General features: G+C 39.7%; 1 protein-coding gene across 8 annotated transcripts in view; it reads right to left on the reverse strand.

Annotated features, from left to right (window-relative positions):
- Positions 1-8,380, reverse strand: part of atrx (ATRX chromatin remodeler) — a 38,572-nt gene extending 30,192 nt beyond the window's left edge. For 2 of the 8 annotated variants that reach the window (XM_034883558.1, XM_034883557.1), the window contains exons 1-8: positions 8,134-8,380; positions 4,403-4,464; positions 4,263-4,312; positions 4,025-4,146; positions 3,845-3,925; positions 2,698-2,807; positions 2,509-2,576; positions 113-863 (exon numbers count right to left, since the gene is read on the reverse strand). In XM_034883558.1, coding sequence (XP_034739449.1) covers positions 113-863; positions 2,509-2,576; positions 2,698-2,807; positions 3,845-3,925; positions 4,025-4,146; positions 4,263-4,312; positions 4,403-4,459 — 1,239 coding nt within the window. In that variant the 5' untranslated portion in view covers positions 4,460-4,464; positions 8,134-8,380. Of the gene's footprint in view, positions 1-15; positions 864-2,508; positions 2,577-2,697; positions 2,808-3,844; positions 3,926-4,024; positions 4,147-4,262; positions 4,313-4,402; positions 4,465-5,629; positions 5,761-8,133 lie in introns of all 8 variants that reach the window. The other 6 variants (XM_034883556.1, XM_034883553.1, XM_034883559.1 and 3 more) reach the window with 6 other exon arrangements.
- Positions 8,381-12,401: the final 4,021 nt, after the last annotated feature.

Raw genomic sequence — 12,401 nt, forward strand, 5'->3', positions numbered from 1 at the left:
CAGCTTCTTCCTCCCCCTCTTCTACGCCAGCCTCTTCCTCCTCCTCCTCTACGCCAGCCACTTCCTCCTCCTCTATGCCAGCCTCTTCCTCCTCCTCCTCCTCTATGCCAGCCTCTTCCTCTACGTCAGCCTCCTCCTCTACATCAGCCTCCTCTGTGATATTAGCATCCTGTTCTGCGCCAATATCCACTTCTGCGTCGGCATCCGCCACATTATCCATGTGGTCGTTTTCTTCAGGGGCTACAATGTGTATGCTCTTTCTCACAATATGTTGCCCTTCGTTACCATTCTGCAACTCCATGTTTTTAAATTCAGGTCCCAAAGCCTCCTCCAAAGCACTGTGGGCTTTTTTCAAATCAGCAAGCACAGCCTTGAAGGCTTTTAAATGCCGGTACCTGATAGATTTATCTTCCTGCTTCTCGGCTGCCTGCTGGATGAACTGGATGAATGTATTGTTCAGACCAGTTGTTGTTTCAACAAGCTTTTTTGCTTTCTTTATAAGTTCCTTGGGTACCTGCAGTTTTTTGTAAGAGAATGTCATGGTCCCTGAGCTTTCGGTATGTTCTTTCCCATTAACAACTGCTTTGTGCTCTCTGACCGTTTTGTTCTTGTGTCTCCTGCTTTCACGTTCCTCATTTTTTTCTGGTTTTGGTTGCTTGAGTTCTTGTTTTTCCATGATGCGGTGGCATTTGGAGACCAGATCCTGGAGGGGCTCTGACCTGCAGACATAGCAGTGCCACTTTGAGTTTTCATCAGTAATGACTGATAGCTCCTTTCTGCCCAGGTTGCGCAGGATGCACTTCTTGCAAAAGGCGTTGTTGCAGTAGTCGCAGCAGATGAGCTTGCCCCCTTCAGCACACCACCTGGGGAGGAAAGTTGCAACTGAGATTTAAGGCATAAAGCAAATGTGTTTCTCTCTCATATTAATGTTTCCAAAATAATTAGCACTTGGATAAAGGCTTGCCGCGGTAACCAGTGGTGGTCAGCTGGTCGGGCATACACAAATACATTTCTTGCTAGGGCTGGGCGATAGGGAGAAAATCAGATATCATGAAATTCTTGACTAAATACTTTGGTATCAATATTCTAGGGTTGACAATTGGTACTTTAACAAAATATCTTCACACTTAGCTTTTAGATAAATAATGATCAGTAATGTGGACATAATGTCTAAGTGGGAAAAAGGCAAAGAGAACAGTCAGAAAAGTACATCACTTTACTGTAATGCAGCCTTTAAAACCAGTAAAAGACAACACTTATGTCATATCACGATATTAGGTTATCCAAAATCTACGATCTATCACGATCTGCAGCCTAGGGAAAGTTTCTGCTCCACTCCGTACAGCAGCCGCGTTGCAGCACAGAGTAGCAGGAGTCAGATGGTCACTCTATGGTTAACATGGGCACCGTGGGAGAAGCGGCCAGCACAACACCGGTGTATTTCTTGACTGTCAACTTGAAAGAAATAAAGAATAGGGCCAGAAATAAAAATAATTTTCCGATCTTTCATTTATAAGTTGCTCTCAAAAAGGAATTCCGATAAGTGAACTGTGAACACAAAAAACTGGCTTTAGTTAGAATTTTATGTGGTGATATTACCAGACCCAGTGCTTTGGTACCAACATTCAGAAAACGTGACTGTCCTCCCTTTTCTACAGTACCTTAAGTACCGGGAGACGCAATTCTACCGGATCTGACGGGGGCAGTATACGCCGTTAGTGTTCTAGTCTTCCGCTAAAAGCTGAAGAAGAACGCATAAGGGCGAGCACACACACGAGCGAGCACACACACCCACGTTTGACCCCCAATTGCCACCGGTTGCAAAAGAGCTGCGGATCGGCTCCACTGCGTGTCGGCTCCGTGCACTGCCATCCCTCAATACCCACCAGGTCCGGATTTGATGTAGGCCATAACTGACAGATGAAGTCACATGACTCACAAGATCTCCTGAATTTATGTAGAATAAAACCACAAAACCAACAGTTGGTTTACATCCAGAGGAGTAGAGGGTAAACAACCCTGTGTTTTCAAGGTGTAGTGCATTGAAATAAGATCCACCGTGACCACAATCTATTTTATATACAAAGTTCAGCAGATGTCTTATTTGTTCTGCCATGTGCTGAATTGCTGCGGAGCTCTCCGGCGTTCGGCAAAAATAGAAGCTCCACGTATCTGCTCCGAAAGGGCTGCGGATTGCCAGAGATGGGAGGGAGCTGGGATGCAGTCGTTCCGCAGTCAGTGAAATTACACAGTAACTTTAACGGAAACCTAGTGCCTCCGCCGCCATTTCGGAGCGGAGCCGCAGCGCTTTTGACACCCGGTGGAAATTGGGGGTGAGTGTGCCGGAAGGGTAAACTGGGACTGCTTGTTGTTTAAAGGTTAATGATGAATTAATAAGGATCGGCTATCGGTCAGAAAAATACTGTAAATTAGCATTCCTAATTTTACATCTTCTTCACTTTAGTTTGACAAATAAATGTTTTGTTGGTCTTGTGTAAAACGCTTTACCTGCACTGCTCATCCATCCCATCAGAGTCTCTGTTGATGTCATCACTTGTGTAATACTTGTAGCATGACTTGAGGAACAGGAAATAATGTGATTAAACATCAGTAATAGAAAGACTGAAATATATCAGCAATGAACTTCCATTTAACATCTATGATAAAAATGTGAAATGTATAATTGAACTCTCCTACCTTGCAAATAAGTACTTTGAGGGCCGGATGTTCGTACACAGAGTTCCGCTGAAACTGGTTTACTTGTTTTCCACAGGCAGTGCAGCTTACTTTCTTCTGCAGAGTATCATCTGAGATAAAGAGAAAAGAAATCAATAATTGTCACTTTCATTTATTCACTTTTTCCCCTCATTAAATTATACTTTCAGGGTATCAAAAACATAATACACACTTTTAATATATTCAATTTATTTTTTGAAATGGTCTTTACACCGCGACCGCTGTAAAAATCTTATGGGCTCTAAAAAAGGAGTGAAAAAGATCCATTATCTTGTAAGCTGTAATACTGTAAAAACTAATCAAATTGAACAGCCTGCTCGGGTTGATTGGTTTAGAAACAAATTAAATGCCTCCTTGCCCCAATGCGTGTGCTACCCCTCCTGTGCAACAAGCCAGAGCTCAGTGCCACCGGAGTTACAGCAAGCCAGCTGCAGAATGAGAGAAACCCCCCCCCACACTTAAAAACAAATGAAATGCCTCCTTGCCCCACTGCGCGACTACAACTATTGTCTCCCCTCTGTCTGACTGGTGAGTAACATTAGGCCTATAGCTTGATGCAAAAGTGAGAGGTTCTCTATGATGGGCATCCCATACACAATGAGTTATCAAGGATATTGGTACTTAATAGTTGCATCATGAGAAATGGTAACGGTACTGTTGTTCATTGTGGGCGTCTATCTATATTCTCTCTCAACAACATTTACTGCCAGGAGTAGTTTGCCACAGCTGATCATACTGCCACATGCAGAGCCAGACCTGTTTGCTATTTACACTGGAGCCCTTTCCAAACTTTTGATTATGATGATATTTTTTATTGTTTATAGGAAAAATTGATAAGGGTACTTTATACAGTTAATTCCCCCTGGAATATAAAAAAAAAAACTATGAAAATTGTGTAGTTGTATGTAAAATCAAGGAGTTTTGATGAGTGAAAATGCAGTCCTTTCTTCCCTCTATCGTGAAACAGAAGCAGAGTCTGTGTAGGGGAGCCCGAGGACAGGGGGAGGGGTCAGACTGAGCCCAGAGGAGATGCTACTTTTAAATCTCTCTAGCTTCTCAACCTAACCAACCCAGCCTTTAACACACCCAAAATATACATTTAAGTTACCTGTATGTTTCTGTTTAAAATCCACTCTGAGCTTCATGGCGCCTTTATTTTCATTCGCAGATGGCCTCATCACTAAAGTGCCTAATCAGAGGGGGGGGAAAAAGAAATAAAGTCCCACGCCTGCATCCTATTCAGCAACAATGATATCTTAATCAAGACAAAGAAGTAAAAAGTTCACACCTTTAGATAAACTGCATGTGTTACTGTCTGAAGGGTTGTCAGATGTCGCACCTTCATTTTCACTCTCGACTGAGTCATCCGATTCATTCAGTTCAGTGTGCTTAGCTACAGTGGTGGGCTTCCTGAAATGAGTTAGCAAATAGCTATAATATTTCAAGATGTGTCTGTGAGAACTCTTTTAAAAACATGGAACTGCAAACAAAATAATAACAGCCACATTAAAAAAATTGCTCCTTACCTTTTGTTGCGAGAAGAGGAAGGCTTCATAGTTTCTGTTGAGCTACCAGGCTGACGAGAATACAACATTTGAATAGCTTGACAATTGAAGAATTTCAGTATCGTAGGTCAAAACACATGTTGAACAGGCTGCACGCTTACCTCCTCTGCTTTTTCTGACATTTGGTCTAGGTGTGATTCAGAAGAAGCCAGACTCATTTTACCTAGAAAGACATATGAAGATGTGTTTGCCAAAGAACATACTGGTATATTAAGATTCTGTACAATGTTACATCTGAATTAGAAAGGTTTTAAAGAAAGGTGTATGAAAATACTTTCAAAGAAGATATGGAATAAGACAACACAGTTTATATTGATATTCCTTCCGTAAAGCCATGCCTGTATTTGCATCTCTCCTCTCACAATCTCCACGCAACCCCGGGCCCACTCACTAGCTCTCCTGCACAGGGTTGCACGGTTCAACAAGTCAAATTGACGACTTTTTAAGACCTTCATGAATGAAATTTAAGACATATATTACAACATTAAAGTACAACAAGATGCAGAGTCACAAAAGTACTTGCAGAGTGGATAAATGTTGTCAAATTGAATAAAAGCAACGGATTAATAATAATAATCTACAGCAAATTGTATTTGAACTATCAAAAGAAAGAACCATAACACGACGGAATTTAAAAAAGTATTTCAATGAGTATAAGAGGTAGTTACATGGGCGTAGAAAGATTTAATTATTTAAGACCAATGTTAGAAAAATGTAACTGTTAAACTGAGCAGAGGCAAAATACACAGAAGAACCGTACCAATAAGTTACTGTTATGACCAAAATTAAGGTTGGCTAGTTCTATGAGTAGAGCAAGTGAGACGAATATTCAATCAACTAGTTTTTTGATTCATTTATTAGATATTTGGTCTATAAAATGTCAGAAAATTGTTTAAAGAAAAAAAAGGGGCAATCAGTGATTTTCAATGCCCAAGATGACATCCTCTAAATTCTTGTTTTGTCCACAACTCAAAGATATTCAGTTTACTGTCACAGAGGAGTGAAGAAACTACAAAATATTCACATTTAAGAATCTGGAATCAGAGAATATCATAAAAATGGCAAACCGATAAATTAATAGTTGACAACTAATCGATTAGTCTTTGCAACTCTAAAATTCATATCTGTACCGCTGATATATAATTGAGTGTATAAATGCAAATAATAAATTCAGGAAATTACATTACTATATTGCAGCCTAAAAAAACAGGAAAAGGACAACACTTAGCCTACGCCCTATTATGAAATCCAAAATCTAAGACGATTATCTAGTCTCCTCTCACAATATTGATATTGATATTTTGCGCAGCCCTAGTAACAATGCAGACCTTTTATACACAGGGGCGTACATAACGCAGGGGACCTACCAATGTGAATTCAACCCGCACTTTACCTGTTCACTATGATTTAGCCGTCACTGAGTAGAGAATCTAGTTTGTTGTATAGTTCATACACTTCACTGATAAACGAGAGAATTGTACAGTGACAATCAAGTTCATAATCAAAGAAATTTTCTATCATACACTTCAGTCCCTCACACAATCACTCGCACTCTCATACTTTTAATCAGTTATTATTGTTGAAAACAACTGAAGGAGCTTTCTCATAGAAGGCATTTTTATTTAATGTAGGCTGTTGCAGCTGTATATTTTTCAAACAGGGAAGGAAACCCTGTCTTCACATTTTATTCTTTTTATTACTACAAATAAAAAATGCTCTTGACATGTTGCTTTGACAACTGAACATTAGGCTGTGTTGCAGGCTAACCACTGTTGATTTTTGGCTACAAAAAGCATTCAAGACCTCTTGTCACCAAAATGTGTTAAATGCAATTTGGTTTTGTAATTTTTGGTATTCATGGGTTTTTAACTCATTTTGGCGATGACATCACGTTGGGGAGAGTAGCCTCAGCCTGGTACTAGAACTATGGCGACTGACTTGGATGAGGAAGAAGTGAAAGGCCAGCAGCCTTATAATTTCAAACCTGCCGGACCTGAGAGGGCAAATGAGAAATTTCCGAGAGGGGAAGTCTTCTGGTGAGTTGCTGTCATTTAGCAATGCAGCAGCATACAATTATTTTTATTGTCATTGTCATTGAATAGCACAGAGTGAACGTCAACATTTTCTTCACATGGACAGGATCACTGTCATTTCTAGTGACATGGATCCTGTTGTTAGTTCCGAGCTGAACAACATCCCCGTCTATGCTGTGTTTCACTTTCCATCCAATATTATTTAAACATAATAAAGTCACCTGGGCTCGGTAAAGACCATAGACTGTTAATATTAAAAGACCGAAAGCCATCTAAGGCAAGACCAGTGGCAAAGACAAGGGGGGCTGCTCTGTTTTCTCCCCAATGTGATGTCATGCAATGCATTGTGGGGGAAAGGAGAATCATTGCAAACCGCTTTAAAATAGTGCCTACATTTTTTATTATATTCCGTTTTGTGATATCCAACACCATCAAATACAATGGAAAACAGTTAAAATGTTTATTAACAACAAGCAAACTGCACAAATTCATTAGAAAATTAAACCTGCAACATAGGCTTTAAGCCCACTTTATAGAAAATACCCAGATATATCGCGTATCTATATTTAGCCGGAAAAATACATAATACAGGAAAGCACTGAACTGGCCAGAATAACTAACCGCAACCGTAAATTAAATTATTACAAAACATCCACCAATTTCATCTTCTCACTAATATTTTCAAATTTCCTTAGGACTAAGTATTGTTTAGTTGTCCTTATGCAAGACAATTGCAATGAAAAAACATATGTGAACATTTGTCATCTATATGTATGTGTGTGTGTTCAAGAAAGATAACTACAATTACTATTATCGTTACACATTGGGGTTTTCTCCATGCAAGGTTGCAGACGATTGTTGACTGTTGGTGTAAGTCTATGGGGGGGTAACAACTTTACTGACTACAGTAAATAAGTAATATTATTATTATATAATATCGGGCTAAGGTTTAACCTAATGGAGCATTTGTGTGATGATCACATTCATAAATCTGGGCGCTACCACATTATTTTACGTGTATTTTCTTTAACTGTCTACGGTATTTTGATCATCATAATGTGCTGATTAGAGCGCTACGAGATGTGTTGAGCTATCTCTGCTCATTTCTTTCAGCAGCAACCAGGCCTAATATGTATCCAAATCACTGTCAGAAAAAGGAGCCCACTCGCGTACCAAGCAGCGTGCGCTCATGCATTGTTAGGGTTGTGATGCTTCGGTCTCAACGCAGCCGTTCTGTGTTTTGACAACACCGGAACTACTAACTATCTGGGATGCCAATTTAGGCTCGCTAACAATAGCAGGTTTAGCGGTCACCGTTAATGCAAAACTACTTATTTTCACTGCCCCAAGTTGCCCTAGCACGTTGAAATCTCGGCAGTGCATAAAAGGTCCAATGCATGGGCATGCACCGAAATATGCACGCGCAGGAGGCCTTCCCTCCTTCTGACGACACCATGGCACGAACCAGGGCGCTAACCTAGTAGCTACCTAGTAGCATCCAAAAGTAGCACTGTAACGTTAGCTAACTACAATACAAACCAAGTGAAAATAATATTACACTTTTACAAACAAGCGCTTTTACATTTTGAATTACGTTGACAAATGTTCTGTGTAACGCATATGCACATCTGAATCTGCGTGTGTACACATTTCAACAATGCCGGCTGCGCAGCTGATAGCTATAACTCAGCTAGCTTGCTAACTAACGTTAGCAATAAGCAGTTATGGCCCGGCTATCCGTTACAGTAATCATTGCAGAATTGACTTGTCTTAACAAACAAGCTAATCAGTGTTCCTACCTGCTTTTCATCGTCGTCATTTCTTGACGGACAGAGACGTTTAGTTTTAGTTACAGGTTACCCTGTTCAATACAATTTGCAGATTTTCTATGGCGGGGAAACAAGTATAGCCTCAGAATACAGAAACAACTCCGGTCAGGGGAGACAAAGCAAGGGGACCATCTTGCCGGATGGCTGTGGACGCAGCAAAATGGCGCATCTAGCCTAAATCCTGTGAGCTTTCCCATTGGCTGACCGACTTAAAGCGCTCTCCCGCTCTGAGTGGCCCAAGCTCAACGGAGCTGATTGATTCGTTTAGCCGAGGAGGGAATGGTTTTCTCTCTAGGAAGTGAAATGTTGTGATGTGTTGTGTTGAGTTGTGTTGTGATGTGTTGTGTTGTGATATGTTGTGTTGTGCCTTTTGTACTTTGAATTATGTGAACACTTCTTCCACCACTGATTGTTTATGTTTTTTCTTTTCTTTTTTTGAAATATATCTAGCAACATTGATACATCCATGGCTGTAGTTCTCTAAATACATCCATGTGTATTTCCAATTCATTTGTTAATTCAGAAAGGCCCGCTGTTTTGCTTCTTTCATCCAAGCTCTAACATTATTCAAACAAATGTTCTCTGTCTCTTAAAGTGTAGTTGGGAAGTTGCAGCTTCAGTAAAGTTTCTCAACGTAATGTAGCAATATTGATAGAAAGATGGATTTACAAAAAAAAAGAAGTAATCAGTGGTGGAAGAAGTGTTCAAATAATTTAAAATAGAAACACAACATTCTAAAGAAAGAAAAAATACTTAATGAATTTAAGAATCAGATTTAGCACCACTTGGAAGGAATTTCCCTTGGTGTGTTTGTGCATACGATAAACATATTAAACAGGGAATAAACAATAAAGCAAAGTAGGCCTAGAACATAAATAGGCCTGTAGAATAGAAATATTACAACATACAACATATGAAATAACAACAGTTTTACAAAGGAAAAGAATGCTGTTCTTTTTTGTGAAGTGTGTGCAAAAATATTGCTGATGTGCAAAAGTTCATACTATTTAATATGCAGGTCAGGGATACCGATGTGCATTATTGTCACTTGTGGTTAAGAGTCTGTGTCACTGAGGGTCCCGGGCCTTATTTATGGCCCTCAATGCAGTTGGAAAGACAGTGTGTTTGTGATATGAGGTTATGGTCCATCTGGCCAGAGGGGAAAAGTTATTTCAGAAAGTGTGTCCAGCCTTCAAGGTCCTTGAGGGCCGGCGGATTGCAGCCAATCACCTTGTCAGCAAAGCGAATGATATGCTGCAGTCTGCCCTTGTCCTTGTCAGTGGCAGCAGCGTACCAGATGGTGATGGAAGAGGAGGGGGAAATGGACTCATTAATGGCAGTATAGAAGTGCACCATCATGGTCTTTGGTAGGTTGACCTTCTGCAGCTGCCGCAGGAAGAACATCTGAGGAACCGCTGTCGTGCCTTTGATGAGGGAGCTGATGTTCAGCTCCCACTTGAGGTGCTGGGAGATGATGGAGCCCAGAAAGTGGAAGGACTCCACGGCACTGACTTGTGTAAACAGCATTGGTGGAAAGTACGTAAATTTACTCAAATACTGTAATGAAGTACAATTTTGAGGTAGGATACTTTCACTTTACTTGAGTATTTATGTTTTCTGTTTCTTTATACTCCATTACATTTCAGTATACTCCATTACATTTCAGAGTTTCTTGAACGTTTTTTTTTTTTTGACCCATTGGACGAGTTTAGAGGGGAATTGTCTCTTTTAGTGGAACTGCTAACAGCTCATTTGCAGACATGACAAGTGGCCTTAACCAAACACAGCTTTTTTCTGAGGACTCACAAGCCAAAAAGTTTGGTAACTTATTTTTGTATTTCATTAGTTTATACATTTTTATGAATATTTGTATTTTAAAGTTTACCATTACAACTTTGTAATTGCACTGCAAAGAACATAATTATTTGGAGCATAGATCAACTGAATTGTGAATGTTGTGAAAAAGTTACAAATATCACCTAAAGATGGAGCTCTTCTTCAAAGGTTGTCAGTGTATGCAGAGATGCGGAGATATATGAACTCAACTTCAGCTAAAAACTCCAGTCACTGTCCTACTCTGCAATCTTATTAACAATGATTGTTCAAACTGAGCTTCTGACTTTTCTAATTACCAGTTTTCTATGACAGTTTCCCTAAACACAGTTGCAAGAAAAAGTTTGTGAAACACATGACGTTTTGCATGAATTGGTCATAAAATGTGCTCTCATAACAATAGAAAAACACAGTCTGCTGAAAATAATACTACACACACATTAGATGGTGCCATGGTTTAATTGAACATAACATGTAAACATTCACAATGCAGGGAGGAAAATGTGTGTGAAACCTTAGCCTAATGACCTCTCCAAGAGCTAGTTGGAGCCAGGAGTGAGCCGACCTTGACTCCAATCAGTATGAGCACAGCGCAGAATGCTTCATGAGGTAAAGAAGAATCTTAGATTGTCAGCTATAGACCTACAGAAATCTCTGGTACATAACATTTTTGTTGACACATCCACAATAAGGAAAACATTTAACAAGAACGAGATCACATGGGAGGACACCACGGAGAAAAGCCGTTGCTGTCCAAAAAAAATGTTGTAGCACGTTGTGAAGTTTGGTCCATGGCACTACTGGCAAAATACATTGTGGACGGATGAAACCAAAATTGAGTGGTTTGGGATGAACACACAACACTATGTGTGGAGGAAAAAAAGGCACAGCACACCAACATCAAAACGTCATCCCCGCTGTAAAACATGGCGGAGGGAGCATCCAGATTTGGGGCTGCCTCAGGGCCTGAATGGATTGTTGTCATAGATGGGAAAATTAATTCCAAAGTTTATCAAAACATTTTACAGGAAAATGTACCACCATCTGTCCGCCAACTGAAGCTCCACAGAGGATGGGATGCAACTGGACAATGACCCAAAGCATGAAATGGCTTCAACAGCACAGAATACGCCTTCTGGAGTGGCCCAGTCAGAGTCTTGACCTCAACCCGATTGAAATGCTGTGGCATGACCTTAGGAGAGCGATTCATACCAGACATCCCAAGAATATTGCTAAACTAAAACAGTTTTTTGAAGAGGAGTGGTCCAAAATTACTCCAGATTGTTGTGCAGGTCTGATCTGAAAGTACAGGAAACGTTTGGTTGAGGTTATTGCTGCCAAAGGAGGGTCAACCAGTTGTTGAGTCCAACGGCTCACATACTTTTTCCTCCCTGCATTGTGAATGTTTACATGTCATGTTCAATCATACCATGGCAACATCTAATGTTTGTGTAGTATTATTTTTAGAAGACTGTGGTTTGCTATTGTTACAACATTTTATGACCAATTCATGCAAAATTCCACATAATTCCAAGGGGTTCACATACTTTTTATTGCAACTGTATGTTGCAGTTTCAAGTAAGTACTCTTCAACTGGTCAGTCTTTGAAAGTATTGGTATGATGCTGGCAGCCATCACCTGTAATATTATTATTTTGATCATTGTTTTATGTTACTTTTTCTATTTCAATAACACAATTCTTTTGTATTTTAAGAACTTCAGATGAGCAGGTACAACTTAAACAGCTGTTTTGGGGTCTTGTCACAGAGCGTAAAAAGGAAACGTCAGTCACTATTTCCTCTTCCTGATGTGAGATAATGCTAAAAGCTTGACTCAAACTATTTTCCTTGTGCCTACTCACCACCAACATTTTGACATATTGGAAAATGCACAGGTTTTTCTAAAAATATCAATGATAATGGCTGCCTGCAAGCTCAGTGTCACACATTAAATAAATGAAAATGTTGACTTTGTATCTCAATATGTCAACTTAGTATCTAAGAACATTGACTAAGAATCAAAGTAATGACAAACTTTAAAATTTTGACTTACCATCTCAAAATGTTGACATAGAGCCTCAAAATATTGTTTTAGTCTATTAAAACATTGGCTGGGTATGTAAATATAGACTAAGAAGCGGAATCTTTACAAAACTAAAATTATAGTATTTGGTTAGATACTCTGTGCCATTTGATTTACACATTAGGATAACTTTCATAGGATGTTAACACAAGGTGATGACCAACAAATGGTGAGATCTTTGCTGATAAAGGATTAGCAGGTAATTGCTTAGTCATAGACAACTCTGTGCACCTAGTGGAAATTTAAAAAAAAGATATACATCAAACCTTATTTGGTGTCTTCCTCCTCTGACGTGTTTGTATACTGTGGTCTCAGTGTCATAG

Source organism: Etheostoma cragini, chromosome 10 (assembly GCF_013103735.1).
Source record: "Etheostoma cragini isolate CJK2018 chromosome 10, CSU_Ecrag_1.0, whole genome shotgun sequence".
Taxonomy (NCBI): domain Eukaryota; kingdom Metazoa; phylum Chordata; class Actinopteri; order Perciformes; family Percidae; genus Etheostoma; species Etheostoma cragini.